General features: G+C 47.0%; 1 protein-coding gene and 1 long non-coding RNA gene across 2 annotated transcripts in view; one reads left to right on the plus strand and one right to left on the minus strand.

Moving 5' to 3' along the window:
• The window catches only part of LOC146441900 (uncharacterized), a 42,916-nt gene extending 40,548 nt beyond the window's left edge, over positions 1–2,368 (minus strand). Inside the window, exon 1 of the long non-coding RNA XR_014850071.1 lies at positions 1,662–2,368. This is a non-coding gene — a long non-coding RNA (uncharacterized LOC146441900). The remainder of the gene's footprint in view (positions 1–1,661) is intronic.
• Positions 2,369–2,534: 166 nt separating this feature from the next.
• On the plus strand, positions 2,535–23,638 carry GATA6 (GATA binding protein 6). Its single transcript, XM_085052684.1, has 7 exons — positions 2,535–2,663; positions 3,979–4,898; positions 8,253–8,419; positions 11,753–11,878; positions 13,183–13,270; positions 13,394–13,500; positions 22,016–23,638. The coding sequence occupies exons 2-7, from the start codon at positions 3,998–4,000 to the stop codon at positions 22,181–22,183; spliced, it is 1,557 nt and encodes a 518-aa protein (XP_084908810.1). The 5' UTR covers positions 2,535–2,663; positions 3,979–3,997; the 3' UTR covers positions 22,184–23,638.
• The last annotated feature ends 486 nt before the right edge of the window (positions 23,639–24,124 follow it).

The raw sequence follows: 24,124 nt of genomic DNA on the forward strand, positions 1-24,124 counted from the left end.
TCCAGCCTGCGATAGTCACCAAAGTGACCCCTCGTACCGCCTGGCACCCGAACGCGCCGGGCCCACGGCTCAGCGCCCCGGCAGCTTGGGGCCCGAGCCGGCGGGCGATGCCCGCTGCTCCCGGGGCTGTCCGGGCTGAGGGGCGACGAGGATGCGGCCGGACCGAGTCTTCCCCTCCTCCCTAGTGCCTCCCCGTAAGGGATCACGTTTGCAGAGACCCGAGAGTGGGGGAAGGAGCAACAGCTCTGCGCTTGCACACGGCTTCCCCCCCACCCAGTTTTGGGAGACTGAAGGGCCCGCGAGGGAATTTGCCTTAATTGGATGCGAAACTTTTTTTTCCCCCAGTCTGCCTTCTTCCCTCTTTGGCCACAACGACCAGGAGCGATGGTCACCTCTCTGGCACCTCCTCGCCGGCGGTGTCTTCCCGCAACTGAGCACCCCTGCCCTCAAAAATGTCGCTGCACATGCACCCCCGGGTGCCTAACCCAGGCATGGTGCAGGAGCTACCTGAGTGCCCCCCGGAGACCTGGGGTGAAAGTTACGTCAGCAGAGAGGGATTTGGGAAAGGAGTGACGTAATGAAGAGTTAGGAGTCTATGATTTGAGCGGCTCGAGAGCAAACCCGAAACGAAAAGGAGTGGAAAGGAAAGGGGTGACTGGGAATGGTTTCCCACGCTGGTCCCAGTTAAAGCCGGGTTTTCTTATCGTGTTTATCGGAGGAAATAAAATGAAACTTGTAGCCCGGCTGTAACGTAAACAGGCTAATCGGCAGGGAAAAAAACCAAGGCGCCTGAAGTGTAAAACACGGGTCACTTTGGAGCCAGGGAAAGAGGCGCCTGCCAGGCCAGCGCGTCTGTTCTTCCCAGCCATCCCAACGTTTCGGACAGGCACCCTCCGGGCCCGGGCAGGTCCCCAGCGCCCACCCTGGGCTTACACGAGCACCGGCAAACCCCTCCCAGTGAGCAAAGCCCGTCGCTTGAGAAAAACTCACGGTATTTCTCGCTTTATATCCACCTTTACACGTGTTTGAAATACCCTCGTGTTTAACTAGAGAAGGGGCATCCAAAAGACTGAAAGGAATCGCGGGGTTTAAAGCTCGGCGCTTTTCAACACAGAAATTTGCAGTGGTAGCACCCAAGCTGGGCAGAAGCAGCGTGGGCATCGACTCCCACGGCATCCACTGCTCTTGTCTCACATTTGCAGGTAAAAACCACAAGAAAAATGTTTTACGTTTCAAGCTGGGATCGGAAGACAAGCCGGGAGGAAAACGAATCACTGCCGTCCCTTGCAAAAACTTTTTTCTATTTATTATTACACTCTCTAAAATACACCCAAAAGTAAAAAGGAAAAAAAAATCACTTTAGCCTGGCAGGGTGACCGATATTATTTAACGATATTATTTAGACACAACTGACAAGAATGAAGTATCACCTTTAATTGTAGAATTTAATAAGTAAACGGTTTCTCGGGAAAGTGTTTTCCGATCAAACCCCTGCCACTCTGTACCACAAAAATTAACGCGCAGAATAAATTTCCAAGTCACAATCAGTTCACCCACGCCGGCAGAGTGGATCACTACAGCCGGATAATATCCCCAATACTGCAAATTCTTCACCTCCCGTTCACCTTGCTTGGAAAGACCGAAAGAAAAGCCGTGCCTACCCCAGGAGCGACAGGACCGCGCATCAGCAGGTTTGGGCTCGGTTTCTGTCGGGAGGGCTCATGCCTGTCGGCTGCCGAGAGCCCGGCTCTGCTCTAGTCCAGCCCTTTGCCGCAGATGACTCTTTCTGTACAAACTGATGATGACAGATATCCAGCTGATAACCTCTGGTGAACGAAGTTATTTTAATTTCCAGTCACTTTCCTGCTAAGTACCATATCAGTTTGTACACAGCTGAGATAAGAGGGTTGAGGAGGGGGGGGTAATAAGAAAGAAACGGAGGAAAAATGCCTACCGCCAGCTGTTGGGATGGACACATCCCACAGCTTGCTTTGGCTTCACCTGACGATTGGGGCAACTCAAGGAGGAGCCACATTTTTTCCTCTCGGATAGCTCTGATTTTGACGAGCAAAAACTAAGGAAATTTGGGGGAGGGATACGTTCACCTGGTTGCTTAGAGCGAGAGCCAGGCACACATCCTCCCGGGCTGCTGCCAAGGGACTTTCGCTGACATGCCGAGAGGCGCGGAAAAACCCCCAACTTTACAGAAGTTGAATATTCACCATAAAAAAAAAGTTATTATACAGGAAGGGAGAAGAGTGTGTATTACCTCTGGGTTAAAATAATTTTTTTAAAAGAAAATGAAAGACTGGGGTATCTGGCAGGGCGAACCCTCTCTGCTCTTCCCTGCTCCCCGAGTCCGTCGCCCCCTCGCTGCGGGCGCCCCGAGGTGCCCCCCCGCCCCCGCGGCTGCGGCGGCCCGGCTGGCCCCGGGACTGGCACCCCTGCGGAGCCCCGTGTTTGTTTAGGGCTGGCCGAGCCCAATCAGGGCCGGCTGCCTGCAGTTTTCCGGCAGGGCTGCGAGAGGCGCCTCCTCTCTCCTTTTTATACATGAGCCGCCGGCCGCCGCCGCCGGACTCGCCGCCGCCACTCGCCCCCGCCGCACTGGATTTACCGCCCGCCGCGGCCCCGCGCCCCGGCCCCATGCGGGGCACCGGCATCAGGTTTGGCCCCTCTCTTTTCCTTGCCTCGCCGCGGTTTCGCTCGCTCTTCCTCGTCTTCCACTGCTGCCTCTCTGCCCTCGGCCGCTCCGAGGGGAGCGCGGCGCGGCGGCGGCTGCGCCTGGCTGGGGGAGCCCGAGGGAGACTGTGTGGGCAAACATCTGATGCCGGTGCCTGGAGCCCTTATCTGCCGGAGCCTTATCTCCCAGTTATCTCGCAGAAGGGAGAGACGTATTTGGTGCCTATCTGCGAGGGGGCTCTGTGTGTGTGTGTGTCCTGTATTCTTGGGCCTGCGGTTATCTGGAGAGCCCCGAGGTTCTGAGAGCCTCGCCACCCGCTTGTCTTGCTGTTACTTCTCTGCGTCCCCTTTCGCTTTCTGCCCCTTCTCCCAGAGGCTGGGCACCGGCCTCTGCGTGTCTGTCTGTCCGTCCTTTCTCATGCTGGCGGCTCCGAAATGACACCGCTCGGCTAGGGACGAGTGCCACCCCCACAAGGTGTGCTGGGGCTCGCGGCAGACCCCCAGCCAGGGCTATCGGCTGGATCCGGCCCCTAGGGCAGGCACATCCCGCCCGGCCTCGGCCCGCGTCCAGCCGCCGCCGCGCACACTTCGGGCCCGGCCCGAGCGCATCTCCCGTCTCCCGGGTGCCTTTCCCTCCTCCTCCTTTCCGTGACCTTGGGCTGCAAATAGGCAAACAAGAGAGGCGATGCGCGGAAGAGCTAACACTGCTCTCCGGAGAAGCAACCTTAAAGGGATCGCCTTACTAATTGTTTTCTCGATGGAACCGAGTCAAATGACTCATTCATTGAAATAATCATAACAACAGCGACAGCAGCCGAGGAAGGGTCTTTGGCTGAGGCAGGGAAAAATGCCCCACTAGCTCCCCTCTCTCCCCACGTCCTTACGCCCACGTTTGCCCCGGCGTGCTTCATGTTCAAATCCGCAGCCCGGGATGCGAAGGGACAGGGGAGCAGCCCTCCCGCCGTGCGGGAAGCGGGGCCGGAGCCGCAGCTCTGGCCCCGCGGGACTGGCGTCTCCCGGCCCGTTTTGACCTGGGCTGCCTGATCCCATTCCGCCGGGGCGAGGGACAACAGCGCCGAGGCGACATGACTGATTAAGCTCTCAGAGGGGCCAGATAAGCCCTGATGAATCTCATTACGGGAGGGAGACGGGCTGTCCTGTTTGCAAACTTTGTTATTATTATTTCTCTCTCCCCCACTTCCCTGCTCTTTTGTGTCCTCCTTCCCCGCCCTGCCCTGCGGATCCCCCCCTCCACTCCTCCTCCTCCTCCCCTCCTCGCCCTTCCCCATCCACACCCAGCGGCTAGAAGGGGACCTGGATGGCCGTGGCTGAAGGCGGCTGGTGCGCGGTGAAGCGGTGCGCTGCGGACGCCGGCGGTTCCTCCTGCCCCTTCGCGACCAGGGAGTCGCGCCCGTCTCCTCCTTCGCCCTCCTCCTCCTCCGGCTCCCAGGGTGAACGCGGCTCCTCCAAGACCGCTCGGCCGGAGACCGACGACAGCCACCGGCCGGCCCCGCCGCCGCCCCCCTCCGCCGAGGGCAGGTCGCTGCTCGCCCCCTACGTGCACTTTGGGACCCCCCATCCCTCCGGCCGTCCCAGCTGGGAGGACATCCTGCTCTTCGCGGACTTAGACCAAGCCAACAAGCTGATCTGGTCCAGCCGCGGCCCCAAGCTGAGCGCCCTCGGCGCCGAGCAGCCCGAGGAGATGTACCAGACCCTCGCCATCTCGGCCGCCCAGGGCCCCACGCCTTACGACGGATCTCCGGGCGGCTTCATGCACTCCACGCCCAGCTCGCCCGTCTACGTGCCCACGACCCGCGTGGGCTCCATGCTGCCCACGCTGCCCTACCTGCAGGGTAGCGGGGCGGCCCAGCCCAGCCACCCGGGAGGCGGCCACGCCGTCTGGTCCCAGCCGGCCGCGGAAAGCCCCTCGTACAGCACCGGCGGCGGCTCCCACCCCTCGGGCCGCTTCCCCTATTCCCCAAGCCCGCCGGTGGCCAACGGAGCCTCCCGGGAGCCCGGCGCCTACAGCAACAGCCTGGGCGCTAGGGACCAGTACAGCCCCCTGGCCCGGCCGCTCAATGGCTCCTATCCGGGGCCCTACACGTCCTACGTGGGGCCGCAGCTCGCCCCTGCCTGGCCCACGGCGCCCTTCGAGAACTCCATGCTGCACTGCCTCCAGGGCCGAGCCGCCCCCATCCCCGTCCGAGCACCCAGCGCAGGTAGGACCCGCGGGCAGCGCAGGGCGGGCAGGGCAGGGCAGGGCAGGGCAGGGAGGGTCGCCGCACGCCGGGGCTGCCCGCTGGAGGGGCGGCGGGGTCGCCCCCGAGAGGGGCGTGGGGTGTCCCTGGTGTCGGTAGCAGGACGGCGGTGCCGAGACCATGGCTGTTCTGGAGTGGAGGTAACTCCCCTCGTTTGCGTGGAATTAGGGGGAAAACACACCCCCAAAAAGCAGCATTGTTTGGAGTATGGCAATCGGGGTTACAAGCTCAAAGATCCCAAAACGAATCACCCGGTGTAAATTTAATTTTTAATTTTTCCAAATCAGTACATTCCTGCTTTGTCTAAACGCGGTCATCTGGACGTGAAACAGTGACAAATTCACTGCAAGATAATCTTTCTTGTATCGTAGAGGAAAATTGGAGGGGCTCACTTAGCCCATTTTGGATTGTTTCAACTAAAAAACACTTCGCTGCGACGTTAATAATAAAAAAAAAAGGCAAAAAAAAGCGCCAAGTAAAACCTCGAATATGAACGAGGAAACCTAATTTGTAAACTGCTGTTAAAATACAGCACCTCCTGATGGGATTTTGCTTTCATTTCCCAGGTGTCCCATCCTTACGTTTTGTTTTAGTTTAAGATATTCTCGGTGTCGTTGAACTAATTGTAGAATCGGAGTTTGAGCTGTGATGATTTAGTCAGAGGCAGAAAGATTAACCATTGTTGCAATCTCTTCAGCTTTAGAATAGATCTATGTATATATAAATAGAGGTGTACAGAGAGGTGTGTGTGGCTATGTATATATATTATTATACATGTTATGCATATATATTATGTATATATATTTATGTATATTTGTGTATGCATACACGCACACTTGATCAACATTTGCTTTAATCATAAACTACCCACCAGGTGCATATATTTTATAGACACCGTGATTTTCTCTTTCAGTGCAGGGTTGCAGAAAACTACCCCATGGATTTTTTTCTTTCTGTGGGGCTATACACACAATGTTCCTCCCGTCTCTCAATGATACCCAGTAGATTTAAGCACTTCAACCCTCCCTCTTGGTGTTTAACAGCATGACAGAGGGAAGAAAATAAATTATAGTGGTGCTATAATGCGGAGAAGCCGCATGTCAGGATGACAAGAAAGTTGACTTTTTAACTCAACTTCCAAGAGTTATAGTGTGAAAATAGGTGATGGAGGGGGAAAAAAAGAGTTGGCTTTTTTGTCTAGTGGGGATTTTTTTGGTGTGTTCTGGGATTTTTTTTTAATGGGTTTTGTTTGGTTTTTGGTTTTGGGTTTTTTTTTGGTGGGGAGAGACGTGGGATTGGAGACTCTCACGGAAGGGAGAGAAGGGTGAGTAAGAAGGAGCAGAGAAGAGAAGTGAAGGAGCCGAGGGCTGGAGGAGGCTGGGGCAGGAGTGTCAGGGCAGCCGAGGAGGAGCACGGCGGCTTCCCGTGCTCCCGCGGGTCTCTCCCGCCTGTGTGCCTCCGTCCCACCAGCGCTGGGAGCCGGAGGGGTAAGGATTAGCCTTCCGATGAGGGAAAGGACGGGTTCCAGGGCACCCGCATCGCAGTGTAACGCGGGGTGAAGCAGCCCGGAGCTCCTGGGCCAGGAGAGTTTTCTGCCCCTGCAAGGTAAAACGCGGCAGCAAAGCCGAAGCTAAACGTTGTCCCGTCTCAAAACAGTAGGAAAATTATAACCTAAATATATTTTTTACGGCTAAATATTAGACAGTTTGATAAAGCATTCTTAACGTTGCTCGCAGAGATATTAAAACAATATCTAACATTAAAACTTACTCTGTTTTCTTCGGAGATAAATGTATTACTCACCCTCTAAGGGGAAAAAATATTTTAAAATGCTCGAGAAATATTGTCACGGCAGAATTTCCTTCTGCAGGCACAAAGGCAATGTTATAAAATAAATAGCCGAGACAAATAACTGTTTAAGTTCAAGCGTCCTTGACGTCTTAAGCATTTTCCTGGTTACAGTCCTCAATGGCGCTTTTAGTGCAAAGCTTAATAAATCTTAGCGATGTGCTAAGAGCTAGGAGCTGACAACGTAAGTTGAACTGTGCTCTCTGGACTCTGCCGTGTGCCCGTTCCTCTTTAGCGCCTAATAACTCGCAAACGAAGGAAGGAGAGAAATGTATTTGGGTGGGTGCGGGCCAAAAGGCCATTTCTTTCTCAGCTCAATGCCCGCCGTGTCCCCGCAGCCCTGTCTCCACAGCTGCTCGACGCTTACGAGCTCTCTTTCACTGTACAACGAAACGTGAAAGAATAACCCAATGAATTTAGGCAGGTAGCGGAGGGAAGAAAAAAAAAAATCAATGACCAAGCTCTGAGTCTGAAACACAATCCCAGACTCGATTCGAAAGCTGCTGTAAAAATCCAAACATCTCCTTTTACTATTTCTGCACAATGTAGCACAGTCTATGCAAAATAAGTGTTTATTCCCCCCTCCCCGAAATATGGAGAGGTGAATCAGAACAAAGATTCGCAGGGGTGAAAGTATTAACTTTTTATAGGTGGGTTCTCTTTTCATTTTTTTCCCCGTGCATTTAGACCTTTTTCCCCCCTCAGTGCTCAGTAACTATGAAAGCAGGAGGCACAATACCGCATATTTTCCCATTTCCTCCGTTTCCTACACGCCAGCTCGAATTTGACCAAATAGCAGAGGCGAAGTGGTCGCTGCCCGTCTCTGCCTTGGCACACCAGAGCCCCGAACGCTGCCTCTAAACTTAAAGCTTTACTAGTTGTGAGGCATTGAAAATAAGAGTTAGGGTAAAAAAATTCTTGCCAAGCTTCGACCCTGGGGAATATTGGGCAAAACGATAGCTCTTTATATCCAGCTCCCAGGGTGGCTCTGGAAGTGGCTATTCTGGCAGGCACCTAACTCCCCACTCTGCTCCCCTGTAAAGACAAGTGCACCTCTCTTTCCGCCTTGTGGGCACCCCGGCGGGGGTTTCGCCCTTCGAGCGGACCCCAGCCGGATTTCCCAAGGGTCAGATCCCGACGGGAGTGCACGGCGGGCCGGGGGTGACCGCTGCGGCGGGTTAGTGTCCGGGGCGCACCGGCTCTGCTCCGGCTCGGAGAGCAACCGCTGCGCCGGGGCCGGCAGGGGGGCAGGGACGTTAAAATATATAGGGAAAAAAAAAAAAAAAAAAGGAATAAACCCGGGGATTTTGTGAAAAATCGCCGCATGGGCGCCGTCCCTGCTGGGGAATCGCTTTTCCGAGGGCCGGTTGCTCGCTCGCCCGGGGCCCGCGTTTCGGCGCGGCGGTTTCGGCTCCGCTCCCGACTGCGGCCGTGCCCCACCGCCTCTCCCCTCTGCTCCTTCCCCAGAGCTGCTGGAGGACCTGTCCGAGAGCCGGGAATGCGTCAACTGCGGCTCCATCCAGACCCCACTGTGGAGGAGGGACGGCACCGGCAACTACCTGTGCAACGCCTGCGGGCTCTACACCAAAATGAACGGCCTCAGCCGGCCCCTCATCAAGCCCCAAAAGAGAGTGGTGAGTCGGGAGGGAGGGGAGGAGGTGGGTGAGAGGAGCTGCTCCCCAAGGAACCCCAGTCAGCCAGGGAGAAATTTGGGGCAGGGCTGGGGGAGAACAATCAGTGTAATAGCCTGGTGATCCTCTCGGCTGCAGAACTGAAATGGGGCTCCTGACCAGGTTTGCAGGCCCAGCTGGTCACAATGAGGGGTGACAGGGCTGTCAGCCCTCTGGGAATTGCTTTGGACTCATCTCCAGGCTCTGAGCTGGCAAAATCCAAAATCTCCCTCTGCCCACTCATGAGCTGCACACCAGGCATAGGTCAAGCCTGGGTTTTTGAGCTATGAACCCCGTCAGTAAGGCAGATTCAGTGGCTTGGAGGAAATTTCTGCTGGTGATGTTGGACATTTTCAACAGAAGAAAAAAAATAAAAAAGACAAATCAAGGTTGGAAAATGTTTGTTGAGAGGGCTAGGAATTTCTCCAGACCTGCTTTGTTTGCTGAGAGCTCGATCCTTGGGAATGTAAGCAAGTTTTGTATATAATTCAAAGAAAACCAATTGTTTAAACAATGATAATAGCCTTTGTTTTGTTTTACTCCTAAGAAATGAGCGGCAATTTTTCTAAAAATATACTCCTAAAACTAGGGGAGGGAAATAAATAGTACAAACCAGAACCCCTGTTTATAACTCAGGCTGGCACTGAATAGGCAAGGAGAAAATTTAACAAGCGGGAACTGCACATTATGTTTAGCAAATCTGGGTGGAGGTCAGCAGACAGAAAGAATACGCTCTTCAGTAATGGCTGTTACCGAGCGAGCCACAATAAATCACACCAGTATAATCCAAGCTGATGTTTGGACCCTTGTGTATGGAGACAGCGTATCAAACCCATCAGCCTTTCAAGACCCTTTCAATCATGCCAGCTGCTTCGCTCCATGCCTGTTTTCCTTGGGTTAAAACACCTACTGTTCTTTATTTCACAACCGTTTGAATTTAGTGCCCTTATGGGAGCGAGGGGAAACAAGACCCAAATGCGCGATGATCAGAGCAGACAGTAAGCGCTTGGGAGCCAACCTGCCTCTGCTTAAAGACCTTTCTTTAAGCCAAAGAGTTAATTTAACTCTAGAGGTTTATTACTGCTCTGTGCCTGTTTTTTCTAGCTGGTCATCCAGTAAATTTCATGACACAAGGTGTTATCTCATTAGCAGGGACAGACGCAACGGAGAGGCCAGATCTGCCGATTGTCAGAGCCCGACTGGCTGTGGCACCCTGGCCCAAGGCAGATTTCAAGTAGCTGACACCCAGTTCTAGCAATTCTGTTATCCTTTCTTTTCTTTTTTTTTTTTTTTTTTTTTTTGAGGGAGGGGTGGGCTTGAGAAGACTACAGCAGAGTCATACTACAGCCTGATTTCAGCCTGACACCTCAGCGAAACAACTCTGAAATAGCTCTGTGTAACAATCCCTACTGAGTACCCTGGCCATAACTATAAATCAACTATGACTGTGTGTTCATACAGTTGGAAATATGTAGGTGAGAAGGGAAAATGTTTTGAAAACGCTAAACATGTTTAGATTGCCCCAAAGTTTCTGATAAAATTCCTGCATCAGAAAAGTAATTTTAGCTTCAAAACATGCCAAAACTCCATGTCTGTTTAGATACCAGAATGAGCAAAAGCTATTGAAATAAAATGTATGAAGGTTTAGACCAGGCTGCATAGGAAAGAGAAAGATTTAACAGAGTGAAACAGCTGACAGCATTTCACTTGCAGAGAAAGAAAATGAAGCGTATGTGTTACGACCAGCTTTCTTTTACTTGATGTGATCATGTAAAACACGTATTGAGTTGAGGGCGCAGTTCGAATGCTGTGTGCATATGTATTTAATAACTAGGTCAAAAATTCTGCTTTCCTGAGACTTGGATTTTTAAGATTAAAAACTGTATGTCTGTACTTCAGCCTATATTACACTTGGCTGGGTGTTTTGATTTTTTTTTCCATGCAGTTAATAATGGATTACTGATTCAAGATTACAAAATTTGTATTTAATCTGGAGCTCTTTCTGAGCTGTGGTGTAAAATGACAGCTTACTGTTAAAGACACTCAAACAGACAATATTCAAGAAACTCAGTTATTACTCTGGAATATTCTTCATTCTCAAAACATTTTTATCGGTTTCCCCAGTGGCAGGCAGCCCTGTGGTATCAAAGGTGACCCAGTTATGTCTAACAACCCAGCAGTAAATGATTCAAGTGGAAGGGCATTGTACCCTTAAGTTAGTAATTTCAGTTATGGGCACTTTATTGTCAGAATAAGATTAATGCAGTCCTCTAAAACTGACTTCTCCGTGTAAACTTGTTCAGCTGCCAGACACAGAACTAGGCACAGATTTTTTTATATTTTTTTGACAATGCAATACTTTGAAAAAGACTAGATTTATGATGTAGCTGGAATTCTTTGCTTGTGATGAACGTAAAAGAGAACACTTGTTACAGGGACTTTTATAACCCATTCACCTTCATTTCACATGTTTATGAGGACTGCCTTCACTTATGATATACAGCCTGTGGCCATAAAGCTCCGGGTTATACGGTTATTTTTGATACAGAGTTGCTTCATCTTGGCTCCAAACTCCACGGAAGAGTGTCATAAATGGCTTGTTTGCAGTGGGAACCTTGTCACCCACCAGCTTTTCTGCTGGCAAAGGAAAGGCTCTGCTTTGTAAAACACGCTCCACAAGGTGTGTTGTTTTTTGTATGAGGATAAAATGGGCATGATTAAAAGATCTTTTCATGAAAATAATGCTGGTGTACTTCTAACCCCTGGGATACCCAGGGAAGTTTTCCTCAGATGTGGTGCCACTGAGGGCAGGTAATTAAAGTGGCTGATTTTTCCGATGAGTCAGGATTATCAGTGGCAGGATCAGAGCTGCTCTTCACCCGCCATACACAGGAGAAGGCATTGAACTGGCTGGAGAGGCAGCATGAGAATGACGTGCCTTCTCCTCAGCTCGATGGAGTTGTAGTGGAGATATTTCTTAGCTGTCCTGCTGGAAAAAGAACTAGTGCTTGGTGGTTGGAACAGCGTTCTCTGGGTCAGCCGCTCCCAAATGTGAATTTTGCCTCTGCTGCGACTGCTCAGGGTTGCAAGACTTTCAGTACCTCTTCACACCATCCTTCCACTCTCTGATATGACAATAATTCTGTTCTAATTCTGGGGTGTTGCTGACAGATACTATAAAAAAAAGCTCCCACCATCCCCGCCATGTGTTAAAGGACTTTTTACAAACCATAAAGACATAAATAATTTGCTCCTGCCCTCCTGTTCATGCCCATGTTTGCCTGTGCTTGCCTCCAGCCTTCGTCACGGCGGATGGGCTTGTCCTGTGCCAACTGCCACACCACGACCACCACCCTGTGGCGCAGGAACGCCGAGGGGGAGCCTGTCTGCAACGCCTGTGGCCTCTACATGAAGCTCCATGGGGTAAGGGAGATCCTCTGCCAGCTCTGATGCTTCTTTGGGGAAGAGGAGATCCTCAAAAAATTGACAAATGAAACGCACGGAACAACTGAAATATGTGTGACATTAGAAAATGGTTGTGCTGTTTTAGCATGTTATGCTTTTGACAAATTATGTGTTTGCCACTGTAGCTCTTTCAACAGGTTTGTATAAAGAAACTACCTCTGGATGAACAGCAGAGGTGTTTTTGCCACTGGGATTTAAACTTAAGCAGGGAAAAAAAATCCCTAGACCTATAATGAGAAAATTTTTCATGGACAGACATAACTATGCCATCAAAAGTTCAAGTGTAATTCAAGCTATCAAAACTTTAAATGCAATTTCAGCCTTTGTTAGGCAATAATAGAGTAAGAAAAAAGCTCAGTCCTGAATGTGACGGAGCATATTTTGGGTGAGACCTCTGTGGATTGCATTACAGTCAAGCATAAGCATTTGAAGAGCAAGGGCATTAGGAATGATTGAGACATGGTTTAGGCTTCAAGAAAAAAAGTAAATTATGTCACAGGTTTAAACATTATAATGAGAGAAAGCATATGAATTGCCTTTCTCCAAACTGGTGTTACCATGAAGTTAAAATATATTTTAAGCCAATGTTTTCTGTGTCATGATTATCACTGTGATAAACACATAGATGATTTTTGAGCACATTTAAACATAAATTTATCCCTATAAATATAAATTTAGATAACATAAAAATGTATTATGGACAGAACTGTTTACAGGAACAAATATTAAGCCAATCCTTCTATGTGGATTCTAAAGTTTCTGTCCTAAGATATTTTCTTGTGATGATATGGTTTTCATAGCTGGTTCACAGGATGAGGAGAAATTTTTTTTTCTCATATGCATTCTTTCTTTCCAGAATCAGGCACTGGAGATTATTCCTAGCTGACTGGAATAAGTAATCAAGGATCAAATATACCCCACCCAATTTAATTTCTTATGATTTATTGCCAAATGATGCTGGTTTTCCCTAATTCTATGCTCTCTTTCTGTGGATTGACTGAGGGGTTGGAAAAAACTGTCAAGTTTGCATCAAGAAAAAAGTTTGCCTACTTTCTTAATCAGCTAAAACTCCCTTTGAATCAAGCTATTGTTTTGCCTGAATAAAATGCAATCATTTTTAGAATTAGTACTGTGACACAGGAAAAATTGACTTACTATACAGACATTTTCAACATCACATGTGATCTTGTAGTGTATTTTGATTTTTGATATTAGACTACATATGCAGCTCTGTGATTGGTGTGGAAATTTAATTTTTTCAGGTTCCTCGGCCTCTTGCTATGAAAAAAGAAGGAATTCAGACAAGGAAGCGAAAACCTAAGAACATAAATAAATCGAAGGCATGCTCTGGTAAATATAAAATATAAGAAAGTGTAGCTGCAATAGTTTATAGTTGTTTTGATTTTTTGTTCGCTTTTTTTTGGTCTCTGTCTCAAAAATATTTCTTTTTCATACCAATTCCCAATTTTTCAGGTAACAGTACTACTGCAGTTCCTATGACTCCGACATCCACATCTTCTACTAACTCAGATGACTGTAGCAAAACTGCTTCTCCCAGCGCACAGACTGCAGCCTCAGGGGTAAGTGTCTGTATCTGCAAGCAGACTGATCACTGGGCAATGTTATCACAGCTTTTATCTTATCTAGCAGAACAATAATCTAAACAAACTTTCCAGTTTTGTTAGCTGATACCAGAACAAGATTTTCGGAGGATATTACATATAGCTGTAAACAGAACGACAAGCTGAAGTACTTTGCAAACCTTCTTAATTAAGATCTACATAATTTTTATGATTGTTACCCACAGCTTAACCCAAGACAGTTGTTTTTAAATATTCAGATACTTTCATTTCAAAGGTTTTCTTTTGGATGGAAGACAATAAATCATACCAAACTGATTATTTCAAGAAACGATTATGCATGTACCCCCCTTTTGTTTTTAAATGATCTGATAAGAATTTGTAATTCAAGGTGCTGCTGCTGGTCTCATGTTTTCCAAAAGCTGCTTTATATACATGTGTATATCTATATGTATACGTATGTGTATATGTATGTATATATGTACATATAAGTATATGTATACATATTTTTGTGCATTATCCCAAATGACCAGTAAAACCCAGCAAAACGTTATCCTGCTGGATGAAGTAAATCATAAAGGCTTTTGTTTTAAACTAAAATGTGCATTTAAATCCTGATCCAAACCCAAGTGCAACCCTGCTGGTTGCAGTGCACAGGGGTTCACCCCTCTGCCTGCAGAGGGTTCTTCAGGGGACAGATGCTCAGCATCTGGCAGCACCGAGCTCCAGAGGAGCACCTGAGGAGTGCTGATCATCCCCTGCTTTAGTTTTGATCCTTATTTTGCATCATGTACTCCAACAATCTCAAACTTCTTTTCTTTACTCAGCATGTGTGATAAATACGACTGCTAAAGCTGCAAAGCTTATTGTAGATTAATTTCTAACCCCTTGGCTGCTCCTGTCCATATCCCCTCACTTCTCGGCCTTCTGTATCCCTTAGTCTGTCACATCATTTCTTTGAAAAGCTTTCCTAATGTGGCTTTCTTTAGTCCTTTATTAATAAAAAGAAGACATTGTTTATAATAGCTATTTTTCAGTATGTCTTGGTGTTCCCAACATCCAAATTCCTTTCAATAGTTTAATTTCTGATGTACAAAGTTTCATTGTACAAGGGGAGGAAAAACTCATTTTTTAGCAAATGTGATTGTTTGTGAACTGACAGGGCCACCCAATTTCAGAGGCACTGGGTTTTGGGTTTGGATCCTGTGAGACTACGATTATTACTAAAAGGGCTTGTCTTTGACATGAGAAAACCCTGTCAATCCAGGAAAATAAACAGATCCCATAGAAAAAGAGAAACAGTAACTGAAAAGTGTCGGAATTGGGTTTCAGGCTCTCCCAATGAACTACTATGCACTGTTTTAGGCTCTCCCTTAATATTTGCAAAGGAAAAAACATAGCCAATTTTTCCTTGCTTTACCTTAAGCAGTACTAGCGATCCTGAGCAATGTGGTGAGATGTATGTGATGGATAGAAATGGAAGCACAATCCCAGCTGAGACTGAGGCAGCACAGCGGCCTGCTGCTCCGGCAAGGACAGACCATATAGACAAGATCTCATTTCCACTATGCTGTTGCCTTCTTGGCTGGCTAAAACCTGACTTCCTCTCTGTAGTACTTCTCCCTGGAAGGGCATGCCAACATGTTATTAATAATCTTTTTGTTATAGTTTTAGTAGTACCATTTTTAATATGATTCTATCAGATGGAGTGTGGGTACCAGAGGAGGATGGTGTACGGGCATGGATTGTGAGCTAAAAGACTCCTTGAGAGCTGTTAGCAACTAAGAGCAACTCCCAGGAGGGACCCTGAGGCTGCTCTTAGTTACGTGAGGGCATCCCCAGTGCCAGGATTTCAGTTCTCCCTGATTTTTCCATAGTAGATTGGACTGGGAGAGGACACCTGCACAACAGCTGGGAAAATCTGTCCCCTTATATCCAGCAGGCAGCATGGTAACATCTGCCCAGCCTTTTCCCCACCATTATTTGGTCAGATGTGCCTTGCATATGCAAAGCACTTGCAAATACCCCCTTGTGAAAAATTTCAATGAAAGGAAGTGATGGAGAGAGGCTGTGACATGTGCTGAAGAGAGGAAGTTGCAGCAGCAATCAGACATATGGGCATCCCTCTGACTCCATCCCAGATTATGTGAAGGGCTATGGATCTCCCACCCCTGTGCCCCAGTCCCAGATGTATGTAAATGAAAAGAGAATTTGCAGGGAAGCAGTTGTCAGAAAATGTGGGCATGGTCACATCCTTCACTTGGGCTCCTGGCATTGCCCAAGCGTTTGTAATCCAAAGGGATGAGGACTCGGGAGACTGGAGGTTTCAGGTAGAAAGTGATGACTGTTAATACTGGCTCCTGTTGTCCCAGACATCATCTGGGAACATGATCACTGGCTGCAAAGGATGCAAAATAATTTCTAACTGGTCTAAATCCCCTGGAAGGGACTGAGCACTGAAAAAGCCCATTGAAATTATGACTGAGTGAGTGAGTGAGTGAGTGGATGATGAGCATCATGAGTGAAGGGATGTAGGCATTTTAGAGCGAGGCAGCCTGTAACCTGATCACATGCTGAAGTAAACATACTCTACTAGGCTTCTGTTTTCCTTGATTATTTTTTCTTTTTCCTTTTGAGTCGATCCATCCATAGATCAAAGGGTTATAATTATTCCGAGAATAGGCAATGGCTTTGCACAAGGAGAATAAACTTCTCCAGCTCATGTCAGGAGGGAAAAAACCCCTCAGATGGATGAATCCAGGCTCTGCAATCTTTGGTCACTTTAACAAGACTAGTGTTGATTCCTGACCGTGGTGCTGGTGGGGTTGCCAAAGCACGGGCACCTGCTTGAAGTGTGAACCTGGCTCATTCCCCATGCGTTACACAATGGGCATGGCAACTTGTTTTTGTTTTGCTCTGGTTTTGTTTCTCTAGCCTTTATTCTGTGAAGAGGGGGAAATGCCAAATTGACATTAGGCAGAGAAATCTGATGACATTTTAGAAATCGTTGTGTGAAATTCACAGCAATGTTGTTGTTAAATGAAACAGAGAAAACAAATTCCTCTACTGGTACAAAAGCAATTTATTATGCCTTTTGTGGGAGGCTGCCAAAAAAGTTTCCAGTTATGTAGAAATCTAATGGAAATGAAATTCAGCAGAATTCGTGTCAGTAACATGCACTTTTTGCTCTACCTTTCTTTATCTCTTTTAAAGTAAAATAAATAAGGGAGGGCAGAGAAAGAGAAGGGCAGCAATTACTCTTGGCAGTGTCTTTGAGACTATCCATTTCATGAAGGGAATCTTATATGATGCCAATTCTGAGACAAATTAGCAAGAACCTTAAATGTTGATTTTACATTCTAGCTGAAGTTTAAACATTTAAGAGATACAATTAATGAATTGCTGTGGGGGCAAAGTTGATTTCAAACATCCCAAAATGTAGAAGTGTTTGGATCGGAGATATTTCGTTGTCCCATTGTAAAGGGGCTATTTGCCAAATTCACATCTGGATCTGGGATTTAGGCTTATTTCTGTCTTCCTAAGCAGTACAAGTACTGGGTGTCCTGTGTTACTAATATGGAAAGGGTCCAGCTGCATGATATATAAAGTTTCCTTACATCCCCATAAAAAGAATATTTGAAGGTCTTAGACAGCCTTCATCTGCATCTATACCTGCCCTCCCTTTGATGCTGCTGAAATTGTACAGGGAAAAGCTCCACCAAATAAATTGCCAAACGAAGGGCATGGTCTGCAGTGCAAACCCATCCATTTCCATGCAGGGGCTCCAACAAGTGTGATAACCAGAAGGACTTCATTCCCTTATTAGGATAAAAGGCGATATGAAACCTGCTGTAAAATCTGCTTTTTATGGCAGGACTTGGAGGCTCCTTGAGCCATGACTGATGTCAGAAAAGGCTCAGCAGCACCAGGGGAAGTCTTCTTTCAGAAGACTCTGCTGCGTCCTATGAGTCCAGTTTGGAGTTTTCTCAGAAGGACCAGAATTGCATACCACAGAAAAATTTAGGAGGTAAAATTAGTGCTTACTTCCCGTGGAGTTTTACCTTGAGAAGTGGTTCAGCACTGGCTCTTCGATTTTGTAGGATGGGAAATGAGACAACTGACTGAGATGGCTTCGGCATATTTCCTTTGCTGTGGTGAGATCACAGGAAAATGCAGTTTTAACTGTCTCCAAAATGCTGGACAGATGGGGCTGGATTAGCTGAATGGCTTCTTCTGCATTTGTTTTCTTGTTTTTTCTGTCAGAAGAAGATCCATGAGCTCGTTAGAGGTGGTGTTGTTTGTTTGGGTTTAGGCAGTAAATTGGTAGGACATTCATGCTGGCTACTGGGAAATCAGTGTCCATAGAGTATATCTCAGAGTCTGGATGAACTGGAGATTTGACCTCTTAAAACTGTATGCTGACCACCTGGATATTGGGAAGTCGAGTGTCCAGGGGTCCTTCAGATTATCTGATGATGAGATTCTAGTTGGTATGGAATAATTCTGTAGGTGTTGGGACAGAGTTTCTATGAGAAAGCCTCACCAGCATGGTTGGTAGGACTTTCACCTGGAAAATTGGAACACGGTGCCTCAGTCCTGGTATGAGTAAATATTTATCTAAACCAGGTGGAATAAGATCAACAGGAGACATGAGGAACGTGGCAACCTAAAACACCAAATAGCATGGCAGACAGGGCAGTATGCTGCAAGATCTGATACTCTATACAAGTTTAAATCTTTCTTGGTCTCCTACCTCTTCTGCATTAGTCTTCACTCCTGGACAAAATGGGATGCTACTTTCTTCTCCCCACTCAGTTTCATACACTGAGTCTTTTTCTTTGACAATGAATAATTTTCTTTGCTCTATGTACATGTATCCAAAAGAGAGCATTTCATTTTTATATCAAACAGAAGGAAGCAATCCAGCTTTTTTGTTTCAGTGGGGAAAAGCAAGGAGAAAGTATTCTTGCTTCTATCCCAAAATTCTATATGCATATGGACACATACCTTTTGCTTGGTTTTGCTTTATTGCCAAAGCAATAAAGCCAGTTACTCATACAGCCCTTGACAGCAATGGGTCATCAGTTTTCCAAGCCATGCTGGAAGTTGCCTCCCTTAGGAAATTAATGAAGTATTAACCACAGATTTATGTTGCTATAATACAAAGGGGAGATTACAAGATATGTAAACTTACACGTCTGCAGTATAAACAAAAGGATCAATTGGACTAGTAAGAAATGACAACTTTGTGTACTAAGAGGGTCGTTACATCAGTAAAAAAGCTGTCATTTTGCAGTGCCAAGACTTGCTCTTCAGATTCCAGGGAGTGACAGTATTGGGAAAACGTGCTCTTTTTGGGGATGGAAGCTATTGCAGGGAGGCTGAGGCTGGAAAATTAAGGGCTCCACCAGTTTGCTGCAACATGTTATAGGCGAAAGCAGTCTTTGCAAGTGTATTTTAGCTGACTGTGGTTATCAACTAAGTGTTGCGAAAATAAACTAGGCTAATTGAGGAGGAAGAGAGTCTCAGCTGAGACTCAGCTTATTGCAGACTAAGTGTAACGTCCAAAATTCATGGAGCATTTTGAACCTATTAAGTGGATAGAGCAAAGGTCTATCTGATAGACCAAAGGTCTAGATCAAGGCCCTTTTCCACCCCATCCAGCTGTTCTTGCCCAGAGCATTTCCCTCTTGGCTGCAGAGGTGTGGGAGAAGGCCAGAGGGGAAAGTGTCCATCCCCTCTCCCTGCTCTCTGTGGTGGGCAGATGGTGCAGGAATGAGTGGGTGGAAGAAAGTAGGAGTCCTTTAGCTGGAGCTGCTGTTGCTGTTCCCCAAGTGCTGGCCAGCACAGCCTGAGCAGCCTGGTTTTTATCTGGAGCAGCTTTAGCAGGGGTGAATTCACCTCGAAGGGGCTGACAGCAGGTTTGGGTGCAATCTAGTTGTCTCCGTGGCTCTGGCAGAAGTCTTCCTTGTACGTGGTGGGCAGGTCCTCAATGGAAAGGCCACCTTTGATCCAGAAAACCTACCTGGAGTCTGACTCATGACCAGCTCCTGCTGGTTTGGGTAAAAAGAACAACCTTTGCAGATACAAACACAGCCTCCCTGTTAGTTTGGGAGGCAGGGTCTTCCCAATGGCCTTCATTCATTTTTTCCTCGGGAAGTTGACCTTCAGTTGATTATTTATCTTATTATCTGATTTCACCCATGAAAATAAAGGCATTACCCTTTTATTGACAGAGGCAGCAGTTGTGAACTAGACGATCCCACTGACTTCATAGGCATTGTTCAGCTTATTTATTCCAGCCAAAAAAACTCCTCTAATATAAGGGCAACTTTGGTCATCTTTCACCCATTAAGGCTGGAAAAGTAAGAGCAAAGGTAGGGAGGCTCAGGAACAGGACTGTGATTCAGCCACGTCCTCTTCATGAGCTAAAGTTTGTTTTCCATGTCTCACTTTGGGAGCTGCCCAAGCTGCCTGGATTTGTCATGACATTACCGGGGTGGGGTTTCCAGGCCCGGCAGTCCTGCCCAGGTCCTGCCTGTCCTGGCTCACACAGCCAGAATCTGGCCTTGGGCAGGCAGGGATGGGCAGTCTTCAAACAGGACATGCCTCCATGTCCTCCCTTCTGGGGTGCCCGAGGGAGGGGTACCTGATAACCCCATATGGAAACTGTGGGTCCCTGCACCCCACCTTTGTAGGGCTGAATCAGGAAAAAGGTGAATTACACTTTCCAAGCCCGGAAAAAACAGGTAGTGATAAGATATTTGCCTACCAGAACAGCAGTGGCAAATATGGGCAAACGGGAACCTTTCAAAGCAGCTCCTAGTATTTTTAGCTCAGGTTGAGCAAACACTGCTCAACACTAATTTGAACCCTTCTTCCACTGTGAGGAGACTGAAGCTGTTAGAAATGATGTCTTTTGTCCTAACAGAAATCTGTTTGAGGTATTTGAAATAAAAAGAAGGCTTTGAAAAGCTAGGCTGATGCAAGACCAAAACTGTACACAAAGGTTTGTGTGGAACCTGCCTCACTGAATTCTCCAGGCACAGGGAAAAAGGATACAGAAATTCATTGTCATTAACTGGTAACTGTATGTTTGAAGGAGGGATAAAACTTATTTCTTAGGATTAGAGCTGTTTCAGCTGTTTTGGGGGGACAGATAGGTTTTTTTCCCCCTTCATTATCTTCATTTCTGGGTAGAGACTAACAGAGTGGGATCAGGGCTGATGACTGGGTGGAAGAATAGCGGCAGTCAATTGTTTTAATAACAGGTTAAGAAAATACTGGAGCCCAGGTCATCTCAGAGAAAAATGACTGCTAGCAGTGAGTATCTCTTCCAGAAGGTGAGGTTTTCCATGGGTTAAGCATGGCAAGAGCCCTGCACTGCACCATTTGGAAATTACCTTTGAATAAATGAAGCCTTGCTTTTCCTATGTCAGGACTTCTAGCTTGGCACAGCTCCAGGAGAGCCAAGAGCTCTACTCTTGTAAAATGATTAAATATGTATACTTTGTACTTAAACAGCAGGCAGGAAGCTTCTGCAGCCACAGTTTAGGATAGCTTTTTTCTTCTTTTTTTTTTAAAGGAATTTCATCCGAAGACTATCCATTAACAAGTAAATTAAGGTTTTAAAGTTGACATATCCAAGAGTTAATTTTGCATGAAGTCAGCTCTTAAACATTTCCTTTATCAGGTGAAAACGTTGCCCCTTCTCTGTCTGGCACTGTGGATTTTTCCTCTTTAGCGGATCTGCTCAGCCTCATGGAAAAAATGATTGTTCCTTTGTCTTTGTAACTCTCCATTTCTCCATTAAAATAAATGGACTGGTTCCAGTGCAGTTCAGAGGTTCATCTTCGTGCCTACCAGAGCTCCCCTGCATGTTGTCTTGTGCAGGCAGTGGAACAAAAATGCTCCTGCTTCAAAGGCATAGTGTTTCTCCACTGGAGATAAAAAGAGCATCTCCTTTAGTGGCTACTCCTGCAGGGCTAAAGTGGTTGTGGCTATTTTGAAAGGTCAGGAATGATTTTAAGCATTTCAAGGGCTGAAGAGCCCAAAGAAAGCTGCTTTCCAGGAGGTGCTCTGTATTTGCTCCTGGAGAATTGGGATGTATCAGACTTCTCCCATGGGGAAGAAAAGCTATTGCTGCCACAACTCCCAGATAACATTTTTTGTGTTGGCACCTGTGTCCCCTCAGTAGGGGGCAGTGGGACACATGCACATTTCCTTCTCATCATGATCTGATTTCCAAGTTTTTCTGCACATCATATGGTTTCTTTTCCACCTCTTCAAACAGATATCACTCCCATCAGCAGGGCTGGGCAACCGGGCTGATGCTGAAACATTTCTTGTTTCAGGATTTTGGGGCTCAGGGGCAAGCAGAGGGCAAACCCTGGTTTTGAACAGAAATCCTGAGATGATGGCTGTGCCCTGGGCCTGCTGTGCTCTCACTGACACCCCAGTGAGTGCAAAGCTCACTTGCTCAATGAATCTCTCTTTGCTCTCCCCCTCCCTGCAGGCGAGCTCGTCGGTGATGTCTGGCCCTGGAGAGAGCACCAGTCCCGAAAGCAACAACCTTAAGTATTCAGGTCAAGACGGGCTGTACACAGGAGTCAGCCTGACCTCCACGGCCGAAGTGACAGCATCTGTGAGACAGGATCCCTGGTGTGCCCTGGCTCTGGCGTGACCTGGTGTGAGGGAAGCTGGATCCTGGCAGCCCCCAGATGTCCGCGCGCAGTTTCCTCTGTGGAGCGGGCACAGCGGCAGCGAGAGTGCTGGCAAAGACCATTCCTCTGAAATAGTTTTTTAACCTTGGTGGCAAAGGTGTTTTTCTGCCTCCGAAAGAGGCTTTGCCGAAGCGTCCAGTTCCTCATCTATGCAAGAAAAATGTAGGGAATGCAAATGACCACCGGGGATAGCTAATGCAGCCTTACACTCTCAAAAAAAACCCCTTCAAAAATCTACATCCTCGCCCCTCCCCCCCCAAAAAAAAGGGAAAAAGAAAAAAAAAGGAAGAGATAAATCCACACCTATTGATAGATTCCAGAAATACATCCTCGACTTACCCAGCAGTGCTGCCTTTCTGATTGTGTAGTTGTTTTCATTCGCTCATCGCCTTTTCTCCTAAGAATTTGGTGGAAACTGTCAGTGTCGGGGAGGGAATAGCAAAGACTTTAATTACCAGAGATAGTGAGATACTTTTTAATGAGTGTCGGAAGTGCCTACAGCTTAAGTTGGCACAGACTTCTCACACTAAACATTTGATGTCTTCACCCTGTCAGACTTCTCCTTCTGTGCCTTCCATCTTCAGCGTGCCTTGCTCTGCTCTTCAGAGCCCAGCTATGTGCCTGGAAGAAATCACAACATTTGGTACAAGTCCTACAAGGTCCAGCTGGTTAAGCAGATTTTGGGATTTGTTTTTTTGGTTTAAAATATTTACTCATTTTCAAGACTGCGATGTAACTTTAAAAGTACACTGTGACTGAGATTTATGAAAGTCCGTATTTCCCGGCTGAACTGTATGGAGTCAGTCAAAATTTGTAAACAGGGTAGCAATCAGATATTTTTTCTTCCATATATACAATAATTTTTTTAAAGAAGTGCAATTTGCGTTGCAGCAATCAGTGTTAAATCATTTGCATAAGATTTAACAACGGTTTTTATACGAATGAATGAATGTAAACATTTTAACTTAATGGTACGTAAATAATTTAAAAGAGAAACTTAACTAGGCATCCTTAGGCTTTTTAGCGCAACAAAAATGCATCCACTTTCTGTATTTCCAGTTGTTAAAGCAAGAGTTTCAAAGAACAAGCCTTCTCTCAGGAAAATATCCCTAGCCATTTGCTTGGAAGTGTTGTACAAAAATGCAAATGCATCCCCAAGGGTTTTTTTTGCCATTGAATAAGTGTGGGGTGGAAAGAAACAAATTGCAATGAAACTTTACTACCTAACGGATACATATGTAAATACTACAGGAGATATCTAGGCATCTTGAAAATATAGGATGCAATCTGTATAGTGTGACTGTTGCATAGTTAGGTTGGTTCCCGTTGGTTTTTAAGTGGGATGTCATTTGGAAAGTTGTTTCATCAGAGCTTTTCAAATAAAAGGGTATCATTTTGGGATTTTTTTTCCTGTACAGTGTGCCTTTTCCTTTGTCTCCAACTCAGTTGTTAAGCTACATTAAAAGCTGTGGAAATGTACCTGGTACAAGTGGCATGTCTGATGGGTGCAAGGAAGGTCTCCAGCTGAAGTGCCTGCTCTGACTGCCTTAGACTGCATTGTGTATGGCTTTTCTGCAGCTCCCTCCACTACACCTTCTGATGATATGTAAAACTAGGGCTTCCATCTACCAGCACAGGCTCCTCATGGGCACAAGTGAGATTTTTGTGATGAAAGTCTGGGGAACTGTGCCCATGCCCTGTGAGGACTCTCATTGTTTTGCTTGCCCTTCACACCATAGCTGAAGGGTGTCACCCAGGTTCCCTGAGTAGACAAATATCATAATGTCACCCACTGCAGACATAACTGCTGGATGGCAGAGCCTTTGCATGCCTGCTGGCATCCTCCTGCAGCCAAAGGTGAAGGGCAGCAAAAACTGAAGGCACTCCTGCTGAAAAGAGAA

This window comes from Lichenostomus cassidix, chromosome 2 (assembly GCF_008360975.1).
Source record: "Lichenostomus cassidix isolate B80296 chromosome 2, HeHo_3.0, whole genome shotgun sequence".
In the NCBI taxonomy this organism is placed as follows: Eukaryota; Metazoa; Chordata; class Aves; order Passeriformes; family Meliphagidae; genus Lichenostomus; species Lichenostomus cassidix.

Excerpts from the sequence above, each read along its gene's own strand:
- GATA6 (XM_085052684.1), top strand. The coding sequence starts at position 3,998 with ATGGCCGTGGCTGAAGGCGGCTGGTGCGCGGTGAAGCGGTGCGCTGCG. Across the intron at positions 8,420-11,752 it reads TCAAGCCCCAAAAGAGAGTG|CCTTCGTCACGGCGGATGGG; the intron begins GTGAGTCGGGAG and ends GCTTGCCTCCAG. Across the intron at positions 13,271-13,393 it reads TAAATCGAAGGCATGCTCTG|GTAACAGTACTACTGCAGTT; the intron begins GTAAATATAAAA and ends CCAATTTTTCAG.